The sequence below is a fragment of the Protopterus annectens genome, chromosome 2.part1 (assembly GCF_019279795.1).
Source record: "Protopterus annectens isolate FY-2018-M chromosome 2.part1, PAN1.0, whole genome shotgun sequence".
NCBI lineage: Eukaryota > Metazoa > Chordata > Ceratodontiformes > Protopteridae > Protopterus > Protopterus annectens.
This window is the reverse complement of record NC_056729.1, coordinates 943,269,339-943,295,917: the sequence shown is the minus strand read 5'-3', so window position 1 is coordinate 943,295,917 and position 26,579 is coordinate 943,269,339. Positions and strand designations below refer to the sequence as shown.

Below are 26,579 nucleotides of genomic sequence, written 5' to 3'. Positions count from 1 at the left end.
TTGGGCCACTCCTCATACCTTCGTTTCTCATTACAAATTGGATTTGGCCTCCAGGGACAGGGCATGTTTTGGTTCCACAGTTCTCAAGAGTCTGTTCCATTGAGCCACCCAGGATAGAGGTGCTAGGGACACGGTCCCATCCAGCAAGAATGAAGGCGAGATTGACAACTTAACATTTAGAAGTTATGTACCTACCATAACATTCCATGTTAGTTGTCTTCTCTCGCCTTCTTTCTTGCGTCCCTCCCTCCTGTCCCCCTAGACTGGACAGACCTTGAACTTCCTTCTTCTCTGGGAGATTGTTCTTCCTTGGACACCAGTTAGCTCTGGACCTTAATTACCTGGGTTCCCCTTACAGCCTTCTCAGGTTAGTTGTTCTTCTTTCCTTTGTGAGAAGATTATGGGCAGTTTTTCCTCTAGATACCAAACGAGATCTGGGTAATCACTGCCTTGCATCATGGGATATGGGGCTGCCTCGAGCTGGTAAAAGTGACTCTCGAGCTTAGCAAGTGCCGAGTCAGAGCCGAGGATCGGCTCCGAACCCATCCAGCAAGAAAGAAGGCGAGAGAAGACAACTAACATGGAACGTTATGGTAGGTACATAACTTCTAATTTTGTGGTACTAGGCAAAAGCTCATTTCTATTTACAGACCTCTACAAAATATCAACCAGCTGAATAACACTATTGGATATTTCCCTTCATTAATGTCTAAACGGCAAAAGACACCACGGCAGAGGCAAAAAATAAAACCAGGTGAAGTTTTATTAAAAACAGAAGTAAGCGCTTTCAGGCGAACATGCCCTTCATCAGACAATGAAAAACAGTTAAAAACCTACATTTAAACATATTGTTACCCAATCACATTCAGTAGTTTACCCTCCTTTTTCTCAAAACACGTTTTAAAGGCACAGTTACATTTAAACCAGGGCTCTTATCAGCCCCAAGTCTTATAATCCACCTTGATTCACTGCACTCAGTTTCATTAATTAAATCCCCACCCCTTATATTTTTATGCATAACCTGTTGCACCATAAACTTAAAAAAGTGGTCTGAACATTCTGAAATATGCAATGCTAGGGCATTTCGTACATCATGATGTCTAATATCATACAAATGCCCGAGAATTCTCTCTTTCAGCATGCAGTTGGTCTTACCATCATAAAATGAACTACACCGTTGACATGTAGCCAAATAAACTATATTCCTAGTTCTACAGTTGGCATAACCCCTCAAAGAATAAGTCCATCCTGTTCTATTATGTCTATTTGGTCCTCCACGAGGACAAATACTGCTTACATATAGCAGTGAAATAGGGGGGATTTGTGACATTATACAGCGTAACTGGAAAGTGTTACAATCAGATCACAGAATAGCAGCGATAGTTGGGGATAGACCTAAGTTCACTTTCAGAAGGAATAGAAATTTGAAGGACATGCTCTGCAAGGAACCTATGTCCAGTGTATCAACTATTATGAAAACAGGACGTGTAGGGACATATCCATGTCATGGTTGTAGGGCTTGTACCCACATTTGTACTAACAATTCTTTCATACATCCTAGAACAGGATGGACTTATTCATTGAGGGGTTATGCCAACTGTAGAACTAGGAATATAGTTTATTTGGCTACATGTCAATGGTGTAGTTCATTTTATGTTGGTAAGACCAATTGCATGCTGAAAGAGAGAATTTCTGGGCATTTGTATGATATTAGACATCATGATGTACGAAATGCCCTAGCACTGCATATTTCAGAATGTTCAGACCACTTTTTTAAGTTTATGGTGCTACAGGTTATGCATAAAAATATAAGGGGTGGGGATTTAATTAATGAAACTGAGTGCAGTGATTCAAGGTGGATTATAAGACTAGGGGCCGATAAGGGTCCTGGTTTAAATGTAACTGTGCCTTTAAAACCTGTTTTGAGAAAAAGGAGGGTAAACTACTGAATGTGATTGGGTAACAATATGTTTAAATGTAGATTTTTAACTGTTTTTCATTGTCTGATGAAAGGCATGTTTGCCTGAAAGCGCTTACTTCTGTTTTTAATAAAACTTTACCTGGTTTTATTTTTTGCCTCTGCCGTGGTGTCTTTTGCCATTTAGACGTTTTTTGGATTTCCTCAATTTTGGCATTAAGACTTTGGTGCAGGACTTCCCAGTTTTTTGGATATATGTCCATTCGTTCATATACCAAAGGATTTGGTTGGAACCGATCCTAAATTTCGATCTCCATCTGGAATACACACACACACACACACACACACACACACACACACACACACACACACACACACACACACACACACACACACACACACAAATTCTCTTATTCTAGGCTAACATTCTCTCCCCTTTAACTTCCATACCATATAGGAATGCCATAGGTAAAGGTATCTTACTGGCTCACTTGTAATATTGGTCTCCATCTGATTGCTTCAGCCTCTAAAGAAATGCATCCAGCACTAAAGTCATCTCAAGCACCATATGCAGATTTGCCACTAGCTCCCCAAGAAAAAACACCACTGTAAAAACATTGACCAAGCTAACTGTCTACCTGGAAACAATGTGCTGTTTTTTCTACTTGCCTCTCAGGTGTTTATACTTAACAAGAATGATACCTTCTTCCCGTTAGCCTCCAGACTATTCAGAGATGTAATAATATACTTACTACCTTAGAAATCTTAACCGCTCAGGTCATCTACTCCAAACCCTCCAAACTAGCCACACTCTACTGAGGATGCATCTGTGATGACCATCTGGGTTGCTACAGAAAGTAGAACAGAGGTCCCTGGTGTGAAGGTTCTGAAGAATCAACCATCAATGCCATTCATTTCACACAGCTGTGACATGTACTAGATAAGTTAATGTGCCAATAAGTTGGCTCCACTGGATCTTAGAAGCACCCAGTGCAGCCTCATCAGAGGTGCTACTGTTTGTCATCCTTAATTATATGAGCATTTCTTCCACTGACCCTACTGATGACACATTCATCTGTGTAAGGTAAGTCTTGATACAATATACACTGTCCAATGAAAGAAACACAAGACTCTACAAAAAAATCTACACTTAATCCCAGAAAAAAAGAACCTCCAAGCAGAAGTGAGCAGGGATTTATCCCAAATTATCATAATGACCAACTCTTGGAAAATGATTAAACAGATGAATCCCAAAAGCATAACAGTACTTCTTTACATGGCCGATGTGCATTAGTTAACTAGACAGGGGAATGCATAAATGTTCCTTTCCTGAAGGCTGGCATCCGCAGTACTGAATCCTTTACTAATGACCTTTTCCAAGAAGGCTGCTCCCATAGTAATGACTGCTTTGGGTATTTTTTGGTCCCTGCTCATAAAAGGCCGTATATCCTAAATGGTTTGCCAAAGTCTCAGAACATTCCCAGGAAATAATGCTAGGACAAATGGTTTCCTAATGCTAAGAAAAAGGAGCAGCTGCATCTTAAATTTTAATGAAAAAGGGACTTTTTCAAATTAATTTTCTTTACCAAATTTTCTCTTAAGAATAACAGCAAATAAAATAATAAGCAGCTATAAAAAATAAAACAAAAGAATGTTGTTACAATACTACATTACTTCTATTACTACTTCTACTAGCCAGGGGAAAAGAATAATTAAGTTAATACTACATTACCTTGATAAAGATGATATGAAGAAATTAGACAGTGTCATCTGTGCTAGCTTGACTGGCTGAAGTTCTGTATATAACTTCAGATTAACCTGTGCATTGTATGCCAGCAAGACTAGCTATGGTATTGTAAATAAGTTCTTACATGTTGCTTTATGATCTGTTTGAACAGAATGTTTTAAAGCTTTGAATAGTATCCTATTACATAAGTGCACATTTGTGAAGAGAAATTCTAAAAGCAAACAAATTGTCTCAGATACAGCTGATCAGCAGATAATGTCAGTGGAATGCTGACAGTTGCTATGTGTTACTGTCAGAAGCTGAACGACAGGAAGGAACTTTTAGAAAACAGCTTTTGGTTAAATCTGAAATGAAAATTAGAACTGGAACAGTTGTCAGTTACAGAAGCCAGTTGTCAGTTACAGTTGACAGTTGAACTGTGCAGTGGATACCCAAAAAGGACTCACCAAGAACTGTAACCTTGCCTTTGCTCTGTTGTAGTCATTTAGTTTAGATCAGGGACAGTGTTGTTTATTTATTTATTTATTTAAGTTTAATGACCGGGGAAGTCCACTGGGCCAAGAAGAGCCCATTTTCAGTGAAGGCCCAGAGAGAAAAGCTCCACAATAATTGCAAGTTACATTTCATATGTTACAAAAGGACATAGTTTATACAGCTAATTAAACATTTACACACACGCTCCATGATATTTGCAATTGGCTGGTCACAATGTTACAAAAATGAAAAGACATAATTCAATACAGAAATTTCAGCATTTACATAAAGTGAATATTTTTGTTATAAAGTCAATTGTAGGTTTAACATTTCAGTTTAGTTAATCAGCTAGATCACTTAGCATTTTTCTGAATGTTGGATCTCTATCCTATTGAACTGATTTCATTTTCTTGGTGATTGAGTTCTGTTTGTTTATTGGGAATTAGTGTTTTACATTTTAATCATTTTGCTCAATATTAAATATTTTTATTAACTTACATTGTGGCTGGACAATCAGTGTTTTTCCCTAGTGATTTGAGAGTGCTTATACTGCCTTGAAAACTTCCTGGGCCACTCCAAAAGCCTAGTTGCTTAGGTCATTTGCTACTATTTGTTTAAATACTTAATTTTCATAATTGAACCCCTCTTTAGAAGGGCATAAAGACACTCTGATTGGTGGCAACATTACCATATTATTTTGGGGAAGGGACACAGCTGGAAATCTGTGGCAGGCTTTCTCAAAAGTGTTTGGATCTGAGTGATTTCATTTATTTAAGTGTAAGTGCATCAGAGGTCTTAAACTGGAACACATTGCTCTGAAGGGTATAATGAGTTACATTAGGGGTGGACAGAAGTATACAGTCCAGTCCCAGGCTACAGTGCATGTTCTAGTTGCGTTCTTAGGGGAAAATTGTGAAAAATTACTCCTGTTTAAGTGACAGTCTCACATTGGAGTCAGTAGTGAGGATTGACGCTTCTTAGTTACTGACCCAGGATAGTGGGAGATGTCACATTATTTGGTGGCAGTCCAGTGTGACATTGTCCAGATGCCACATTAATTGGTGCCAGCGGTGTGGGATTTTTAATTTGACTTCAGCAGCCTGTGGGAAGTTGCCATTAAGGTGTGCACTCTTGACAGCCACAAAGTAAGCATGCAAAATCTCAGTTCACCACAGTTTTATTTATTTTTAGTTAGTTAGTCAGGGACAGCAGGCAAAGATGTCAGCAGAAGACTATAGTAAGCTGACAAAGAACCAGTGGGCCAAGGAGTGTGAAGCTTTAAGACTAGTGCATGCCACCCTGACTAAGGAAGCAATGATTTTAGCCTTAGTTGCAGCTTCAGCTCAGACCAGCTCTTCAAGGGATATCCAGTTTGGTACTGGGGATGTGCAGCCTGCTGGAACAGGACAGTGCACCTTTACTTTGGAGGACCCGAGAATCCATCTAGAGTTAAGGAGGCTGGAACTGGAGGCTAGGGAGAAGCACTGCCTATGTGAACTGGAAGCCAAATGACAGGAGGCTGAGGAAAGGGAGAAACAGTGTCAATGTGAAATGGAAGCCAAATGTCTGGAGATGAGAGACTGAGATGTTTAGAAGCTGAGGAAAATGACAGACAGCACAGGCATAAAGTGGAGCCTCTTATCCTTCAAGAGGGTCATGGAGGTAAAGGGAAAGGCAGTAACTGGACCCCAGAAGCTGTAATGGTCAGTAAGCTTTTTTCCTCAATACAGGGAGCGGATGATAGCTTTATTCACATACATGAGATGGTGTGTAGACAGTATGATGTTGAGCGTGAGCTCTAGGTTTGGTTCCTAACTCCCTTACTCCATAATAAAGCTGTTTGGGCCATGTCAAAACTGACTGATGTAGATTGTCTGAATTATGTTAAAGATAAGAATTGTCTTTTATATTGTTTTAAACTAGCATCTGACGCTTATAGAAAAAAGTTTTGTGAAGACAGACACAAGACAGCTGAAAGGGTACATGATTATAATGCTGATTTAAGTACCTGCTTTCACAGATGGGTGAGTGGGTGTCAAGTCACCATGTTTGAGGAATTGGCAGACCTTTTGGTGAGGGAACAAGTACTTTTCCTGATGACATGAGAATCTGGTTAACGACTGAAAGTGTAACTCCGCAGAGGAGTTGGGGAGAAAAGGGGATCATTACTTAGCAAGCAGAGCACCAATGCATAGGAAAGGGATACCCAATGCTGCACATAGACATAGGGGAAACCATGGGGCAGCAGTCTAAACCACTCCAACAGAGTACACCAGTAACTGGGGAAACTACTAGGCCAAGTACACGGTTAGGGATTAGATGTTTCAAGTGTAACCACAGAGGCCACATAGCAGTTAAATGTCCTTGAGGCAAGGTGAGAAACAAAAGGTGAAGGAGCCAAAAAGTGGTGATGACAAACTGCCAGTGTTAAGCTGTTTGGAAACAACAGGGGTGCCAATCTAGCACCAGAATTTATATCTTATCTTAGTGGATGGCAAACAGGTTAATGCTAAGAGAGACACAGCTACTAATATAACCATTGTAAGGCCTGCAGTGGTTAGAGAAGAGCAGTACTTGCTTGGACACTCCACTCTAGTCAGAGCTTTGGGAGGTACCCCATTTCAAATACCTTTGGCTAGGATTCATCTTGACTGGGAGGGTGGAAGAGGAAGCAAGCAGGTAGGTGTGTTTGAGGATATTCTTGCAGATGTTCTGATAGAGAATGACTTTGGTGATGCAGTACTTTGTGTACATGCAGGGACATGCAGTCAGGCTTGGAGAAAGGCATGTAAGTCTGGTAGCCTGGGGGAGACCCAGACAGATCTCATACCTGAAGCCAGGACTGGTGTGGCAGCTGTTTCACCGAAAGGAGCTATCCTGTAGGAGTAAGTCTGAAAGTGAGCCACAGCTGCTGGGAGGTACTGCTGTTCTCTTGGACATGGTGACTGCAATGACGGAGGTGACTGAAATACCCAGACTGACAGTGAGGCACAACTGTCAGAAGTTACTATGATTCCTGTGGAAGGGGAGCTTGTGTTTGACAATATTCCTGCAGATGTCCTAATAGGGAATGACTGTGATGATGTAGTGCTTTGTGTTACTGCAGTGACATATAGTCAGGCTGGGAGACAGGCATGCAGGTCCCATAGCCTGGGGGAGACCCAGACATATCTCACACCTCAAGCTGGGACTGTTGTGTTGGCTATTTCAGAGAAGAAGTTATCCTGTAGCAGTAAGTCTGAAAGTGAGCCACAGCTGCTGGGAGGTACTGATATTCCACAGGACACTGTGTTTGCAAAGATGGAGGTAAGTGTTAGTACCCACACTGACAGTAAGGTACAGCTGTCAGAAGTTACTATGCTTCCTGTGGAAGGGGGAGCTTGAGACGGTCAGAAATGTATAATTGAAACAGGCTCACCTTACGGACCCTATATTACAAAGCTTGAGGGAGATTGCTAAGGAAGCACCTGAGGCTCAAGGAAGAGGGGAGTCTGTATATGGGAACAAAGGTTTATTGTACAAAGGGTAGACTCCTAAGGGAGGGCTGGAAGGTGAGGTAGTATGGCAGTTTTTTATTTATTTTATTTGTTTTACATTTGTTGACTAGGTATGTCCGACTGAGCTGAGTAGCCCTTTTTTTGCGGAGGTCCAGGGAGAAAAGCTCCACATAACATACAATTAATATGTACACAGTATAATTAAAAATCAAAAAAAAAATGCATAGGTCATGAGAGACAATTACAATATATACAAATGTGTCCAATATGACAGTATATAAAATGTGTCTCAGATTAATAAAAAGAAATAAATTCAAAAGTATACGTTTTCATAACACAGCACTATACATATTGAGAGTAAACCTTTGACAGGTGATGTAGTACTGAGTATTTATAGTAGTTTTAACAGATTGTGCTTATGGAGGGTAAGCACAGTGACAAGCCCAGAGACTACTAAGGTACTCTTTAGCAGCTAATTTAAATTGTTTAGGATTTGTGAGTGTCCTGATTTCTAGAGGGAGTTTGTTACAGGCAATTGTTGGGTGATAGTTGTATGTTTTACATCCTGATTTGGTCTTGGGTTTATATATTTGTAGCAGTTAGTAGTTATATAGTTGTACAGTTAGTAGAACCTAGAGCCTACCATCTGCCACTTCTAGCTATATTCCCTAATATTCCTTCTGCAGGTGATATTGAGGCAGAGAAGGAAGGTTTATTGTATAGAAAGTGGACTCCTAAGGGAGGGCTGGAAGGTGAGGTAGTATGGCAGTTGGTAAAGCCTAGAGCCTAACTTCTGCCACTTCTAGCTATGGTACCTAATATTCCTTTATCAGGTAATATTGATGTAGAAAAGGTAGTAAATGCTTTGCTAGAAATTTTCAGCAGGGTAGGTTTTCCAAGGGAGATACTGAATGATCAAGGTGCCAACTTCATGTCTGACCTGCTGACTTGTTTGTGGAAGTGTTGTGGGATGAAACATTTAAAGACCATCCCCTACCATCCCCAAACTAATGGGCTTGTGGAGAGCTTAACCATCCCTTACCATCCCCAAACTAATGGTCTTATGGAGAGCTTAAAATCTACATTAAAGACTATGCTATGGGTATTTGCAGACCAGTTTAAAAGGACAAAGTTGACTATTAAACCCAGTAAGTGTCAGGTGGGTATGACAGAGTTCACTTACTTAGGACATAGAGTGGGGAGTGGTAAGATTAGGCCAGAACCTGTCAAAGTGGAAGTTATTCAAGTGTGGCCTGTTCCTGCTACTAAAAAGAAAGTGACAGCATTTCTAGAAACAGCAGGGTACTGTGGAAAATTTGTGTTCAGTTGTTGTGCATTGGCTGCACCCCTTACTGATCCAACTAGGAAAAATAAAGCACATGAGGTAGTGTTGACCACAGATTGTGAATAGACATTCCAAAAACTTAAGGAGATTTTGGGAGGACCCCTTGTTGTGCAGGTGGATGCTTCTGACTGTGGGGTGGGAGCTGTGCTCAGCCAAGTTTCCTCAGAAGGAGAAAATCTCTGCAGTGGGGTTAATAATGCCATTGCAAATGGACTGCCCATGAGAGGAGTGGGTTGATATTCCTAGACAGACCCATTTTTTTCAAGCATCGTTTTTCAAGGGTCACTTGAAAACTGTACTTGAGTCATGGGGGGGGGGGTGAAGAAATTAGACAGTGTCATCTGTGCTGGCATGCCTGACTGAAGTACTGTATATAATTTCAGATTGACCTGTGTACTGTATGCCAGCAAGACTAGCTATGATATTGTAAATAAGTTCTTACAAGTTGATTTATAATCTATTTGAACAGAATGATTTAAAGACTTGAACAGTGACCTTTTACATTTCTAACTGCACATTTTTGTGAAGAGAGATTCTAAAGGCAAACCGTCTGAGATTCAGCTGATCAGCAGATGATGTCATCAGATTGTTGACAGTTGCTATGTGTTGCCCTCAGAAGCTGAAAGACAGGAATGAACTTTTAGAAAACAGCTGTTGGTTAAATTTAAAAATACGAAATGAAAATTAGAACTGGAACAGTTGTCAGTTGTCAGTTACAGAAGCCACTTGCCAGTTACAGTTGAGTGTTGAACTTTGCAGTGGATACCCAAAAAGGACTCACCAAGAACTGTAAGCTTGCCTTTGCTCTGTTGTAGCAATTTAATTTAGATCAGGGATAGTGTTTAGTTAGTTAGGAAATTATAACTAATCATCTAGTCAGTTAAGAGTTTTTCTGAATGTTGGATCTCTATCCTACAGAACTGACTTCATTTTCCTGGTGATTGAGTTCTGTTTGTTTATTGGGAATTACTGTTTTATATTTAATAAATCATTTTGCTCAATATTAAATATTTTTATTAATTTACATTGTGGCTGGACAATCAATGTTTTTCTTTAGTGATTTGAGAGTGCTTATACTTGCCTTGATAACTTCCCGGGCCACTCCGAAAGCCTGGCTGCTTAGGTCATTTGATATTATTTGTTTAAATATTTAATTTTCATAATTGGACACACCTTTAGAAGGGCATGAAGACACTCTGATTGGTGGCAGCATTACCATATTATTGTGGAGAAGGGACACAGCTGGAAATCTGTGTCAGGCTTTCCCAAAAGTGTTTGGATGTGTGAGATTTACTTTATTTAAATGTGAGTCAATTAGAGATCTTAGACTGGAACACATTGCTCTGAAGTGTGTAATAAGGAGTTACATTAGGGATGGACACAAGTATACAGTCCAGTCCCAGACTATAGAGCATGCTCTTGTTGTGCTCTTAGGTGAAAATTGTGAAATATTACTCCTATTTAAGTGACAGTCTCGCTTTGAAGTTAGTAGTGAGGACTGAAGCTCCTTAGTTACTGACCCAGGATAGTGGGAGACATCACATTATTTGGCAGCAGAACAGGGGAATATTGTCCAGACATGACAGATGACATATGAGAAACAACAGAAGAAAAAAAACACTGCATCCTTAACACCAGTTTTTAATCTTTAACTACAAAGAGCTTTGACAGAAAGAGGTCATCCCCCATGCTTCTTTCCACTTACCATCCCCTTACCCTTGAAGTCCCAGTAAACACTGACAGAAATTCACTGCAAATATACCTTGGGCTTCAGGAAGGCTTACAGCACTGTAGAAGCCTTTACTCAGAGCGGTAAGCCTAAGAGAATCAGAGGCTGCTCTCTTGATACAGCTTCACTTGGCTACTGGCTTTAGTGGAGTCAGAGTTGTGTTAGTGAAGCCATATGTAAATGTAGCAGTCTGGAGGGATAGCTAATGGTGATCAGGCATGTGTGCTCTCCCCCCTGGAAATGGAACCAGCACCAGAATAATGAAATAGAGTAATTCAACCAGTCTACCAAGTTATAGCAACACCAGGAGGAGAAAGCGTATGATGTCTTTGATGGTTCATAGGTTCATAAGTGTGTACTAGGCTAATGGCCCTGGAGCCTTTACAAGCCTAGCCCATAGGATTACCCTGGCATTGTGCCACCCGACCTTAGTTCCCAGTGCCTCTGTCAAGCAGAGCCACCGGAGTGATCCCCAGGGTGAATTTTCTATTTCCCATCCACTCATCAAGATTTCTCTTGAAGAGGGCCACTGAGGCACTCCGGTTGACATGTATGGGAAGTCTACTCCATAGCATGGGCAGTCTCTGTGTTATGAACCTGTCCCTCCAGCTAGTTCTGTTGACTGTGGTAATGACGTTGAGGTCTATGGAGCTTGTAGTGTGGAAGGTCTGGGATTTCTTTAGATGTAGCATTTCTAACAGAGCTGGGTCAGACATGGCTTTGTAAGTCAAGAAGAGATTGCCTCTAAGTAGGTGATATGAGACAGAGAATAGTTGGAGTTTTTTGAGTCTGCCCACATAGGACAAGTGTTTAAGGCCTAAGATCCTCTTTGTTATGTACTTTTGCAGCCTCTCCAGGGTGTATAAACATTCACTCCTATGAATGGTGCTCAGCTCATAGCACAGATACAGGTAGGTAATGTTGATATGTGTGTGTGTGTGGGGGGTGAGAATCCACAGGGGCATGAATTGAGCTGCATGGGTGTGAGTGTGTGTGTGTGTGTGTGTGTGTGTGTGTGTGTGTGTGTGTGTGTGTGTGTGTGTGTCACTGAGTAGTTCTGTTAGTGAAACCATGTCTTTAGGAGCTTGTTGGCAGCTGCATGGGTGTTTGAGAGTGTGAATGTCTGGGAGTGTGTGTGTGTGTGTGTGTGTGTGTGTGTGTGTGTGTGTGTGTGTGTGTGTGTGTGTGTGTGTGTGTGTGTGTGTGTGTTGCTGCTTGTGGGGAGGTGACTGTGCAACTGCAATATGTGGGCTGGTAGGGGAATATAAGTGCAGTCAGGTCTGATAGCTCAGTGTTCTTCTCAGAGGCATAGTAATTACCTGTTAATGCTGTGTTTCAGAGTGAAGCTTTAATTACCATGTCTCTGAATCAGAGATTATCAGTTATCACTGCGACACTAACTGGCAGTCTCAAGTTAGTCGATTAGGCAAGGCAGTGATAATCTCTCTAAATCTTAGAAATATTACGGTACAGCTGAATAAAAAAATTGCTGTTTTTTTCTTAAAAGACAGCTGATTCTACATTTTGCTGATCATTTTTACACTTTTGTGTGGCAATTTGTATCCAAAATATCATTAAAAGGATAACACCAGATAAGGCTGCTGTGCTAACTGTATCTTCACTGATCTTAGTAGTACAAGGATGAAAAATTCCTAGGAAATTATCTCGCTGTTCATTGTTACAGATGGGTTCGGAGTCGAGTCGGCCAACTACAAAGGTCGAGGTCTTCAGACAGCTCGAGGCCAAGTCCTTATCCCATGATGCACCTTGAGTTACCTCAGATCTAGTTTGCCGCTGCAACAGATCGGACGTTTCCTCACAGCATGGGCCAGTATAGAAAAATGTATCTTTATTAATGTTTTTTTTTACAATTTAATAACTTTCAAAATTTGTATTAGTATGTAACTTAACTTCTGATAGTGCTTTTTATAGCCTTGTTGGTCTTTGTTTATTAGGCCTTTATTATTTCCCTTCCCTTCATTTTGGTGTGCCTTAGCAGAGTGTTAGTAGTTTAGAAGTGTGTTTTAACACACATTTATAGCTTATTAGAGTGTGTTTATACAACTTTAGCAGTTAAACTCTATTTAGTATTATAGAGCCCATTTGTTTTTTTAAGGGCTGTATTAATAACAGTGTTTAGTAGATTAAAGTGTGTTTACTAGGTAGTTAGTAGTTTATAGCTTATAAGAGTGTGTTGTAGCTATTAATAGTTAGATTCTATTTAGTGTCTTAGAGGCAATTGTTTTAAGAGCTGCTTATATCTTAAAATACTTGTTGAACACTTGAGTGTGACTTTATATCTTGTTTCTTTTGTGCTTTTAAAAGGAAACTGATTATTATGGCTGATCCGGAAAAACACACCCAAGTCTGGTTTTAAAAAATGTCCAAAGTGTGGAAAGAAGATGTCTGTAACTGATAGTCACGTCAATTGTGTCTACTGTTTGGGTGCCCTGCACTTACAAGAGAGTTGTTCCATCTACCATTTTTTTAGTAACAGGATCCTGCATGAAAGAAAAAGGAAACTGATTGACAGAGGGCTTGTAAAATCATCTTTTCAGGAAGCTTTCGGTGACCATGATAAAGGTGGTAAATCCCCGAAATCTACTAAGTCCTATAAGTCTTCTTCATTGGAGCATAGAGTTTTGGATCCAACAACATCTAAAAAGACATTAACGTCGACTCCACAGCCTTTGGAGCCGAGCATCTTAACTTTTCAGAGCCAGTCCCCATCCTGGAACTGGTCTCCGAAGTGCTTAAGTCACCTATCTCACAATCAGTGGCACCCTCGATCCACGCCCACTTGATTTGGATGTGGATCGTGTGGTGCAGAAGTTGTTACAGGCACCGGTGTTTGCAAAATTTTTATTGGCTCTGATCCAAGTGGTTTCAGAACCAAAAACTGTTCCTCCATCTTTTTCTTTAACTCCTCCGAGCCATACCAGTCCTTCAGAGCTGGTGGAGTTGGAGCTGATGACTGTGGAGCTTTCAGAACTGATGCCTGCTAAAGTGCCATCGGTTCTGATTACTCGGACCTCCTCAGAGCCCATCGAGGAGTCTCACTGGTCTGGTCCGGGGAGGATAGTCGCACCGATCTTTTGGTTCCAACTTTACCTCTCGGAGCCTTGGCTCGGATGAGTTCAGCTCTTACCTCTGGATCAGAGCCCGCTGTCCTGGTGCCGAAGGAATCATCTGTTTCTTCGGATCCAGGGGTTCCTTCACACTGGAGCAGAGATGCCTTTGAAGTCATGAGGAGAGTAATGTCCCTCAGGATATCCACAACTTCAGGGCCAACTACCTCTTCCCTAAAAGCACCTGTGTCTACTTCTGCCTCACAGATCCCTTTGAAGCGTAGAGACCCTGAGCCTCAGGAAGCTCCATTGGGTGGTCTCTGCTCTTCCAAGACCTCACCAGAAGCTCCCACTGATAAGGTTCCCAGGAAGAGAATTTGCAAGAGGAAGCATCTAGACTCCCCGCAGGAGACTATCATATCTGACACTGACTTGGAGGAATCAAAAGGGTCCCCACGGTCCCCGTCTGAAGATATCTCATTTGCAGATACCTTGGAAATTTTAAAGCAGAGGGGTGGGTGGAAGCCCACCAACCCTACTGAGGATGAGTCAGTCCTCCTCTAAGCTTTTGGGTCTCACCCCTCCACCTCTTGGGTGTCTCCATCCTTCGATGAGCTTATGGAGCTGGTCTCACGAAGGGCGTGGTAATCTCCGGACACCATGGAGCCTATCCCTAGGAGGCCCAATAAATTTATTTCTGGCCCTCACGATAAGACTTTTCTCACAAAAGGAGTACCTGTTGATGCCATGGTGGTGGTGGCAGCCACCAAAAAGGAGATGTCGGAAACTTCTTCCTCTGTCCATCCTCCTAACAGAGACTCCAGGATCATGGATAGATACGGGAAGAGCATGTTTAGTTCAGTGACTTTTGCCATACGTTCATTGAATTACCTTGCACATTTTACAAGACTGAAAAGAGACCTCCTTAAAGAGCTTGGAGATACTCTACAGGGTACGGTAGCTGAGGGAGCTACAGACAAGGTTGTGTCCCAGCTTGCTACCCTTCATTCCATAGTGAACTCGTCCATGCGTCTGATTTCATATGCAGGTGATGGAACTAGTAGGGCATCGGGTAAAGGAATTGCTCTAAGGAGACACTCCTGGATGCGCTTATGTTCCTTTGTGGACCCCTTTAAGCCATCCTTTGTCAACACCCCTTTTGATGGCTCATCTCTTTTCAGGCCTAAAGTTAAGGAAACTCTCACCAGGTGTGAGCAGGAAGGAAAGACTCTGTCTGCCATTGGAGTCCGTTTTTCCACCCCTACTAGACCCTACCCCAAGGGTCAAAAGGGAGGAAAGATGTGGTTCTGAAAAGCCCAAGGAGCCTTTATGGACACACGTGCAAACCCCACTCCAGGGGCAGAGGAGGGGGCAATAATGAAAGATGCTGCCCTCGCAGCAGAGGCGGACCACAAAATCAGGGTGAGAGAGATCAGTTCTTTGGGAAGCCCTGCCCATGCTCCTGAAAGGAGGCCCAACTGTCTTACTCTGGAGGCAGTCAGGGGTCGCTTATCTTTGTATCCAGATGCCTGGCTCAAAATAACAAACGACAACTGGGTACAAAGCATAATTTCCAGTGGATATTTTATTCCCTTCGCCACTCCTCCCCCCTTGATAAAAATCCCAGATGTTCCACCCAGTTACAGGGAACAAGCAACAGTAGAGGCCCAAAGGTTGCTAGAAAAAAGAGTCATCCAACTAGTCCCAGCAGACCAGATAGGATCCGGAACTTACTCAAGATTCTTTTTAGTTCCAAAAAAGACAGGGGACTGGAGACCTATTTTGGACATCAGCAGACTGAACAGATCTGTCAAGAAAGAGAAGTTCCAGATGGCCATGCTACAGTTGATACTTCCCTTCTTACGGAAAGACAATTGGATGTGCTCGATAGATCTCTAGGATGCGTACTACCACATAAAAATGGCCAGACCATCCAGGGATCATCTGAACTTCCGGCTGGGAGCCAATCATTTCCAGTTTTGAGCCCTGCCCTTTGGTCTCACTACAGTCCCAGAGTGTTCACCAAATGTATGGCAGTAGTCATTGCTCACCTGAGGCATTTGGGATTCCAGGTGTTTCCGTACCTAGACAACTGGCTCCTCTCCGCCACCACCAGGCATCAGCTTATATAAGCCAGGAACACCACACTTACTCTTTGCAATCAACTCGGGATTACCATAAACTCAGAAAAATCTGCCTTGTCGCCATTGCAACATATCGTTTTTATCGCAGCAGATTTGGACACCACCACCACCACCACTTTAAAACTTCCTTTAGAAAGGACAAAAATACTTTGTCAACAAATTCTGAATGTAATTTCCAGAGACAAGGTGCCAGCCTCAGAAGTACTAAAACTGTTGGGTATGATGGCAGCTGCAACAATAGCAATTCCATTGGGTTGTATGCACATGCGGATTCTACAATGGCCTCTGTTCACAAAATCAAGAGCTCCCAATGTCACATCTCATTACTCTAACAAACACATGCAAAAAGGATCTTCGGTGGTGGTTGACCTCTCTCCAAGTCACAATAGGTCATCCTTTTATCCTTCCCTCACCATCAGCCATGGTGATCACAGACGCTTCTCTGATTGGGTGGGGAGGGCATTTTCAGCGAAGAACAGCCCAAGGCACATGGACCGAACAAGAGACACATCTGCATATCAATGTCCTGGAGATGAGAGCAGTACTCTTGGCATTGCAGTACTTTCAGGACTCTCTCCCTCTGGGGACAATTGTGATTCAGACAGACATGTCGGTGGTCTGGTGCATAAACAAACAAGGAGGAACCAGGTAATATTCCCTTTGTCAGTGGCAGTGGACTACATCCACCCAGCGCTTTCTGATAGCAATGCACATCCTGGGGAAATCCAACGTGATTGCAGACAAACTGAGCAGGGCAATTTTGTTGCCTCACGAGTGGTCCCTCAAAAAAGAAATTGCAGAAAGAATATTCAGCAAATGGGGCCAGCTTTGCTGGGAACTTTTTGCATCCCCCATGAACACAAAATGCAGAAGCTACATTGCCCTGGTTTCCCCCTCCGGGAGATTCCCCAAGGGACACACTCATACACGATTGGCCTTGGGGTCTCCTTTACACATTCCCACCAATTCCCCTGATAAAGCCAAAGCCCTGGGAAGGACCATCATTCTAATAGCCCCTCACTGGCCTCGTCAGATTTGGTTCCCCTTCCTTCGACCTCATCTGTTGGAAGAGCCTTGGATTCTTGACCTTCTGATGCACCCATCGGGGGCTCTTCATCCCTCCCTTCAGTCCCTAAATTTGACAGCTTGGCTGCTCCAATTCCCAACATAGCCAGGTTCCATAACCTCTCAAATGAGATGCAACATCTTAATATCTTCTCCTACATCCTCTACTAGGAAGTTGTACCTCAGCAAATGGAATAGATTTTCCATATGGGCTTCTCAAAATAACATTGACCCTTACCAAGCCTCTACTTCCTCCATATTAGAATTTTTGACTATGCTTTTCAACAAAGGAGCGGTGGCGGCTACAATTCGTGTGCAGTTTGCCGCCATCTCTAATTTTCATCTTGGTACTGAAGGCTTTAACATAATGTCACACAAGCTATCCAAAGCCTTTCTCAAGGGGACTTTCCACCTTAGGCCACTAGTTAAATCCCTTTATACCCCCTGGAACCAAAGCTTTATGCTCTTACGCATTATTCTCCCACCTTTTGAGCCAGCTTCTTCATGCGATTTGAAAATTCTGTCTTGGAGGACTATCTTTTTAGTAGCCATCATGTCTGCTCAAAGAGTCTCAGAACTACAAGCCTTGTCCATAAAACCTTCATATTTGTTTTTTCATGCTGACAGAGTTTCACTCTGAACAAATCCTTCATTCTTATCTGAAGTTTGCACTGAAGCTAACCTTAACCAAATTATAAATTTACCAGTGTTTTTTTCCTAAACGCACCAACAATTTAGAGTATATGATGCACAAACTTGATGTTCACAGACAGCTCAGATTTTACCTAGATAGAACCAAAAAATTCAGAAGATCCAAACAACTTTTTGTTTCCTTTTCAGATTCTAGAAAAGGTATGCCTGTCACAAAAACAACCCTATCAAAATGGTTATCTGATTGCATCACTTTCACTTACTCAACTGCAAATTTACCTCTACAACACAAAATTAAGGCTCATTCTACCAGAGCTGTGTCCACATCTTCTGATTTTTCAGCTAGACTACCATTAGACAATATTTGTGCAGTAGCCACTTGGTCAAAGCCTCATACCTTTATCACTCATTACAAAGTCGACAGGGCCTCCTTTGGTTCTACTGTCCTGTGAAACATACTCCTGTGAGCCACCCAAGGAAGATGGTGCTTGGAATGATACCCATCTGTAAGAATGAACGGCAAGATAGAACAACTTCACATAAAGAAGTTATGTACTCACCATAACATTCCATGTGAGTTGTTCATCTTGCCTTCATTCTTACTTCCCATCCTACAACCCCCTCCAGGTTTTTTTGAGGACCGAGATTCATGTTTTATCATGGTTGCTTTGTCTTTACTATGGTATTTATCTTAAAAAAGTGACAGAATGGCATATGGTATTAATAGAGGCAGCAAACAAGATCTGAAGTAACTCAAGATGCATCATGGGATAGGGACTTGGCCTCAAGCTGTCTGAAGACCTCGAGCTTTGTAGCTGGCCATCTCGGAGACGAGGATCGGCTCTGAACCCATCTGTAAGAATGAAGGCGAGATGAACAACTCACATGGAATGTTACGGTGAGTACATAACTTCTTTTTTCATGAGGGCAAAATTCATTCCTAATTCAAGATCTGGAACGCAACCCCCCCCCCCCACTTCCTCCAGCTATTACTCTGTGTTAGGAGATGGTAGCGCATTTTACAGCTCTGTAACAAGTAACCTACATTAAGATCAGCAATCCAGATCCCAGCAGGAACTTAAGGGTGCCTATGTACTTATCCATTTCCTTTTCAAAGGAATCAATTGACAAGTTGACTTTAACCAAAAGGCAGATTTTATTCCAAAGATGTGGCTGAGCGTCTTTCAAACAGAGGGTAGTTGTGCTTCACAGTATAGTTTTCATTAATTTTTACTGAGTCAAAGTATCTTGTTTCATTCAAGTCACAGGGGTTTCTTCACAAAGTTTTAAATTGTAAGGGACCTTTAATGCTCTATATTAGAAATAGTTCTCCTCTAACTAGATGAAAATATGTAGAAAAGAGAGAGATTTGCTGTAGTTTTTGGTTATAAGACAGTCCTTGAATCCCTTTGATTCTCTTTATAAGGAGTTTTTGTATTTTCTATAACTGCAGCAAAGGGTCTATCACTAGGTTATGGAAAAGGATGCAGTATTTTATAAATGGTCTGATAACAGCTGTATAAGGAGGCAATTACTTGTCTGACAAAGCTCTTGACCTCATGGAGGATCAAGCAGTCAGCTCTATATGATGTGTGGGCAGTAAAGGCTATATGGGTATCAAATTAAAATTATAATAATTAAATTGTTCTTAAAACAAGAGTTAACAGTGAAAGATCTTAGGTCGTAGATTTGTTACGTTCTTCCTAAAACACATGAATCTCTTAAACATCTGTCTGATTTCTATTAATGTCAAGACGTGGTTTACTGGCTTAGCATTTACTATGTATTTTAGACCCTTGTTTCAGACTTCCGTTTATATTCATCCAGACTCATTTACATTGCATTAAACAATTTTTGCAACTGGTGCCTGAAATTCATTTGCAATTTGGATGTTACATATGTACCTTACACTTTAAGGTAAGATATACAGGCATACCATATGCTGCTGGAACCTCTAAGGTACATGTGTACCTTATACAGGGCCATAGCTAGTTCATCTAGTGCCCAGTGCCATTCTCCAGTCTGGTATCCCTGTTTCTCAACTGAGGAGCAAAAAAATCTGCAATTTGGCTGGTCCTCCCAAGTGCTGAAGTACTTCAGTATTGCAGAAAGCAGTCCTGAAATACCAGTATAGAAATGAATACCAGTGTTATATTAATGATCAATCAGTGTCTCCCAATCACATCCCCTAACACCCTGTGCCCAGGGTGAACGCCCCTTCACACCACCTAAGCTGCACTACTGATCTTACATATTAAGTCATGATATACCTGCAAACACCATGGAATCTGCAATGTACATGTGTACCTTATACTTAACGGCATGACATATCAGTATACCACATGCTATTGGAATCTGGAAGGTACACATGTACCTCAGATGTTAAATCATGACATAAAACTAAACTGTATATGACTACACATTACACACAACCTAATCTACATATCAGATAAATGCCCTGGCAACAGCAATATCATTCATTACTACTCTATCAATAGAAACTACTCTATCAATAGAACCATTCAGTCCACAGAGAGACACCTATTACCGGTTATAAAATCTAATAACTCTGCAGGTGACTTCCTTTACTTCTGTGTATCCAAAATCTAAAACTCCATTCTACTCTCTCTAAAACAAACACATAACTTCTTAACCTTTAAACAACGCATAAATGTTCTGCTCATCACTGGCTTACTCCTACGTAAAACATAAGGACTAAAAACTTTATTAAAATACTTAAATGTGCCTTTAACTGTTTTTTAGAAACTAACAATGTTTTGCTGTTTATAATGGAGGTTGGTACACATGTTGTACACTGATGAACGTGTAAGAGTGTTCGATTATCCCCAGTGAGAGGAACATTCCCTTTCGCCAGATATTGTGCAACCTTGGGATTATTATACCCTATTAGCAGGGGGTGGGGGGTGGGAGGTGGGCACAATGGTGCTTGCCCTATGCATAAATACTTGCTTTTGGGTTCACCTGCTCTGCGTTTAATCTTAAGAGCACACCCAGTACATGTCAAGGTTTCATTTTTCAACATTTGTATACTGAAATTATGGAAGTCGATCTAAGACCTGTTCAATGTACAGTACTACACACACACACACACACACACACACACATATGTATGGGTCTACTTCATATGATCGAAGTTTTAAAACTTCGAATTTCATATGGCCGAGACCATTTGAATGAAGTTTCAAAACTTTGAACACCCGAAAGAAAAAGAAAAAAAAAAAAAAAAATTTACTGGACATTTTTGTAGGGGCGCAAGCTGCCCTGTACCCCCACAACCCCTGCATTTTAAATATACCAACTCCAAGTTCGCACTCCAGCAAGGAAAAGGGAAATTTTCCAATTCCATGCTGTATGGAGATCTCCGTTCAGAATGTTTGAAGTTTTAAAACTTTGATCATATGGTCCGGCCATATGAAATTCGAAGTTTTAAAACTTCAGTCATCTGAAGTAGACCCATACATACATACATATATATATATATATATATATATATATATATATATATATAAATACACACACACATACACACACAAAAATACATACATGTGTATGTACATATACAGTGGATAGAAAAAGTGTACACACCCTGTTAAAATGCCAGGCTTTTGTGATATAAAAAAATGAGACCACACTAAATCATTTCAAAACTTTTCGCACCTTTAATGTTAACTATACTGCACAATTCAATTAAAAAAAAAAAACAAATCTGTTAGGGGAAAAATATAAAAAATAAAAAAAGTACAATAAGCTGGTTGCATAAGTGTGTACACTCTTAAACTAATACTTTGTTGAAGCACCTTTTGATTTAATTACAGCATCCAGTCCTCTTCGGTAGGAGTCTATCAGCATGGCACATCTTGACTTGGCAATATTTGACCGCTCTTTCTTGTAAAAGCTCTCCAAATCTGTCAGATTGGAAGGGCATCTCTTGTGCACAGCCCTCTTCAGGTCACCCCACAGATTTGCTATAGAATTTAGGTCTGGGCTCTGACTGGGCCATTCCAAAACTTTAATTTTCTTCTGGTGAAGCCATTCTTTTGTTGATTTGGATGTATGCTTGGGGTCATTGTCATGCTGAAAGGTAAAATTCCTCTTCATCTTCAGGTTTCTAGCAGATGCCTGAAGGTTTTGGGCCAAAAGTGACTGGTATTTGGAACTGTTCATAATTCCCCTCCACCTTGACTAAAGCCCCAGTTCCAGCTGAAGAAACACAACCCCAAAGCATGCCACTGCCACCACCATGCTTCACTGTGGGGATGGTGTTCTTTTGGTGATGTGAAGTGTTGTTTTTACGCCAAACGTATCTTTTGAAATTGTGGCCAGAAAGTTCAACCTTGGTCTCATCAGACCAAAACACATTTTCCCACATGCTTTTGAGAGAATTGATGTACTTTTTTGCAAATTTTTGCTGGGCCTGGATGTTTTTCTGACTAAGAAAAGGCTTCCATCTTGCAACCCTACCCCATAGGCCAGACATATGGAGAATACGGGAGATTGTTGTCACACGTAGTACACAACTAGTACTTCCCGGAAATTCCTGCAGCTTCTTCAGTGTTACTGTAGGTCTCTAGGCAGCTTCCCTGACCAGTTTTTGTCTTGTCTTTTCATCAATTTCTGAGGGACATCCAGTTCTTTGCAATGTCAATGTTGTCCTATATGTTCTCCACTTTTTGATGACTGTCTTCACTGTGTTCCACGGTATATCCAATGCTGTGGAAATTCTTTTGTACCCTTCTCCTGACTGATATCTTTCAACAATAACATCCCTTTGATGCTTTGTAAGCTATCTGCAAACCATGGCTTTTGCTGTAGCAGGCAAATGAGTAAATGTTAGGAAAATCCTACTAGGACAGCTGAACTTTATTTGGGGTTAATCGGAATCTCTTTAATTGAGGGCAGGTATATACCCAAAAAAGTGAATGCTGTAATTAAAGAAAAGGTACTTCAACAAAGTATTAGTTTATTTATTTATTTATTTTATTTTACATTTGTTGACCGGGATAGTCCGACTGGATGCATGTCCATTTTCAGCGGAGGCCCGGGGAGAAAAGCTCCAAGGGTAAGCAGATACAGCATTACATAATACCAGCATTACATATTAAAAACAGATTATTTACAGAGATTACATAAGTAAGCAAGTTAAACAAGTTCCACAGGTTAAAGTTAGTCCTGAGCACAAGTCAGGATTAAATTAAATTACACAGTAAACTGGTTAACAGATTTTTACACATTCGAGTTAGCCAGGCTTGATACATTGACATAGCCAGTTAAGTGACAAATGTTGTTTGAGTCTAGTTTTAAATTGACCTAAGGTGGAAAGTAAGGTAATATCAGCTGGAAGTGAGTTCCTGGATCTACTTACAGAGTTTGCAAAGAGAGAATCACCGGCTGTGTTATTAATTTTGCTAGTCTGAATTAGTAGTTTGTTAGAGGATCGAAGCGGACTAGGATTGTTATAGGGGGTGATAATATTTTTAAGTGCAGGAGTATTGTCGGGATTATAGAGGATTTTATAGGCCATAATCAGTTGGTTATACTGGATTAGGCTAGGTAGTTCAAGCCAACCAAGCTGATTTAGATTGATGCAATGATATGTCCTAAAAGGCAGCCCAGTGGCAAACCTGGCAATGTGGTTGTAGCAAATTGAGAGTTTGTTAAGGACAGTCTTGTTCAAATTCGAGAGTAGAGGGGATGCATACAGAAGGGTTGAAAGAAGGTGAGAGCGAGCTATGGCAATTTTAGCTGGAGGGGTTAGGAAGGCTTTTATTCTGCAAAGTGACCCTAGTTTTTTATTGATGGTTTTGATAGTTTGGTTAACATGTAGGTCAAATTTGAGATTATTGTCTATGATGACACCTAATAGTTTTGTAGATGGGTCAGGGGAGATTATTGTGCCATCATAATGCCTCCTACATAATCCCACTTCATAAAGGAGGTAACTCCCTTGACCTCTCCAACTTCAGACCAATTGCCCTTCTCTCACCCCTTGCTAAAATCATGGAAAAATGTATTCATCAGCAACTCGTTCACTACCTCTCTCTTCACAATATAATTGCAACCTGTCAGCATGGCTTTAGACCTCACCACAGTACCACAACTGCCCTTCTTTCCTTTGTAGACACTATCAACAAAAATCGAAACAACAATACACTCTCTTCCGCTCTTTTCATTGATCTCTCCAAAGCTTTACATGGTCAACCACTCTCCTACTAAACATTCTTGAATCTCTCTCTTGTGACAAAGTCGCCATTAATTGGTTTAGTTCTTATCTTAACAACAGACAGCAAGCCGTAATATGGGATAACCATATCTCATCACTACTACCCATTTCCATCGGAGTTCCTCAGGGCTCCATTCTTGGTCCACTCCTGTTCTCCTTTTATCAATGATCTTCAGACTTCTATCCCACAAGCAACCTGCATACAATATGCAGATGATTCTACCCTCATCTGCTCAGCACCTTCCTCTACTGAGCTGATCTCACTAACCCAAACTACCTTTAATGCTGTAGAAACTTGGTTCTCTAGACGCTTTCTCCATTTAAATCCCAAAAAAACAAAACTTCTCCTCTTCACCCCACCACTCGGTCTCCCCTTACATTTCTCCATTCTCTAATAATGGTACTATCATCTCTCCTGATCCAACTACAAAACTATTAGGAATAACCATCGATAATAATCTCTTTGACCAGCACATTAACAACAACATCAGGTTAGTTAACAGAAAAATTGGTTCCCTATATCGTATCAAACCTTTCCTAACCCCAACAACCAGAACCAAGATTGCACAATCTCACCTTCTATCTACCCTCCTATATGCTTCCCAATTTATACTAACCTAAAGAAAACCAATCTAAAAAACTTGCTACTTGCTATAACAATATAGCTCGCTTTCACTAGTAACCCCTTTAGGACCCATCATTGTATAAACCTAAAACAACTAGGCTGGCTAGAAGTTCAAAACCACATTATTATTCCTCAACTCACTATTGCCCACAATATACTATACCAACCTGACTATACCCCTATACTCTCTCAACTACTAATCCCTTACAACAATCTTAACTCTCTTCGCTCATCTAGTAAACTCATGATAAAAACTATAAAGGCAAACAATACAGCTGGTGATTCCCTTTTCAGTAACACAATAGGTAGAACTTGGAATCTCTTACCTTGTGACATAACTTTGACTACATCCCTGCCACTTTTCAAACAGAAAATTAAACAATACTTCCAAAATCATTGGCTTTGTTCCTGTAGTACACCTGACTAACCTGTGTCTTCTCCACTCTTTTTCATCCCTGCACTTCATTAGTTCTATTCCTTTTACTGTTAGTTTTTAAGTATGTACGTTCTGCACAATTATGTTATATTTTATTATCTGCATATTTTTAACTTGATTTGCTTGACTTTATCCTCACTCCAATGTTTTCTATTTTCTCTGATTGTAGTTATATCTTAGAATAATTAGATTTATATCTTTTTGTAATTTTACTTAGCTTATAGTGGAGCTTTTCTCCTCGGGCCTCTGCTGAAAATGGACATGTATCCAGCCAGACTAGCCCGGTCAACAAATGTAAAATAAAAATAAAAATAAATAAATTTGATTTTATGGTAAAGGTGAAAGCGGTAGTCCTACGTGTTGGTGAAAATAACAGCATTTTAGTTTTTTGGGATTTAGGATCAGACGATGTTCAGAAAGCCAGTTTTCTATTGTATTAAAGGTGGTCTGGGTAGTTGACCATAACTCTACTGGAGATGTGGCTGAGCAAATCAGAGTAGAGTCATCAGCATATTGGATACAGCTGACTTTTGGGATGACAGTATAAAGGTCGTTAATGAAGATGGAGAACAGCAAGGGCCCTAGTATAGAGCCTTGTGGTACTTCGAGGGTGTTAGGTAGAAGGTTAGAGAGTTTGTTCTGCCAGAGGACAGCCTGCTGTCGACCATTCAGGTAGGATTGAAACCATTGGAGGGCTCCAGTATCTAGACAGAATGTTTGCAGGGTGTGGATTAAAAGTTGTTGATCAACCATATCGAATGCCTTGGAAAGATCCAAAAAGAGGGCTGAGGATATATAATTATTGTTGCGATTATGGTTTATGGTGTTAGTAAAGGCTAGGAGGGCTGAAGTAGTGCTGTGATGAGGACGGAAGCCATGCTGAGTGTCTGCCATAAGGCGATTTTGGATTAGGTGGTGCATGAATTGTCTATGAATACATTTTTCCATAATCTTTGCAAGTGGAGAGAGTATAGCTATTGGCCTATAATTGGAGAATTCAGTAGAGCTGCCTCCTTTGTGAAGTGGGATTACACAGGATATTTTCCAGATGGTGGGAATTTTAGCTTCTACTATGGTTCGATTGATTAGTATTGAGACGGGGTAAGCAATAGCATCAGCTGATGTTTGTAGGTCCTCTGCAGGGAGTTGATCAGTAGAAAGTGTAGTGGGTTTTAATTTTTTGATCAAGGTACGGATAAGTGAAGTGGCGACTGGTTGGAAGCTGAACGCAAGTAGGTTTCTAGGGGTGCTACTTTCAGGACCAGGGGAGCTAGGAGGTAATTGGCTAGCTAGGGCTTGAATTGTCTCAGTAAAGAATTGGTTAAAACTATCAGAAACATCTTCAGGGTTTTATCAATAGTAGCAGCAGGGATTGGGGTTGAAGTTTGTCCAGGATGTAGTAGATTATTTAAACCTGCCCAAAACTTCTGAGGGTTATTTTGATTTACTGTCTGTAAATTACAGTAGTATTGTTTTTGTCTTGTAAAAATTGATTTTTTGGTTTCGTTCCTGGATTGCCTGCATTTAATGTGATCTTGAGGGTCTTTAGAAGAACATAAAGCCCATGCTTTGTTTCTAAGGGTAATTTTGAGTTTAGACTCTATAGAAAGCCATGGTGCAGTTTTTGCCTTGGTTCTCT

The 26,579-nt window shown here is 40.9% G+C and overlaps 1 protein-coding gene across 1 annotated transcript in view; it reads right to left on the bottom strand.

The window, feature by feature from the left end:
• The window catches only part of LOC122794922 (probable ATP-dependent RNA helicase DDX60), a 2,165,155-nt gene that overhangs the window by 374,076 nt on the left and 1,764,500 nt on the right, over nucleotides 1–26,579 (bottom strand). The window contains exon 36 of the mRNA XM_044063515.1: nucleotides 3,505–3,547. Within this exon, the coding sequence (XP_043919450.1) occupies nucleotides 3,505–3,547 (43 nt within the window). The remainder of the gene's footprint in view (nucleotides 1–3,504; nucleotides 3,548–26,579) is intronic.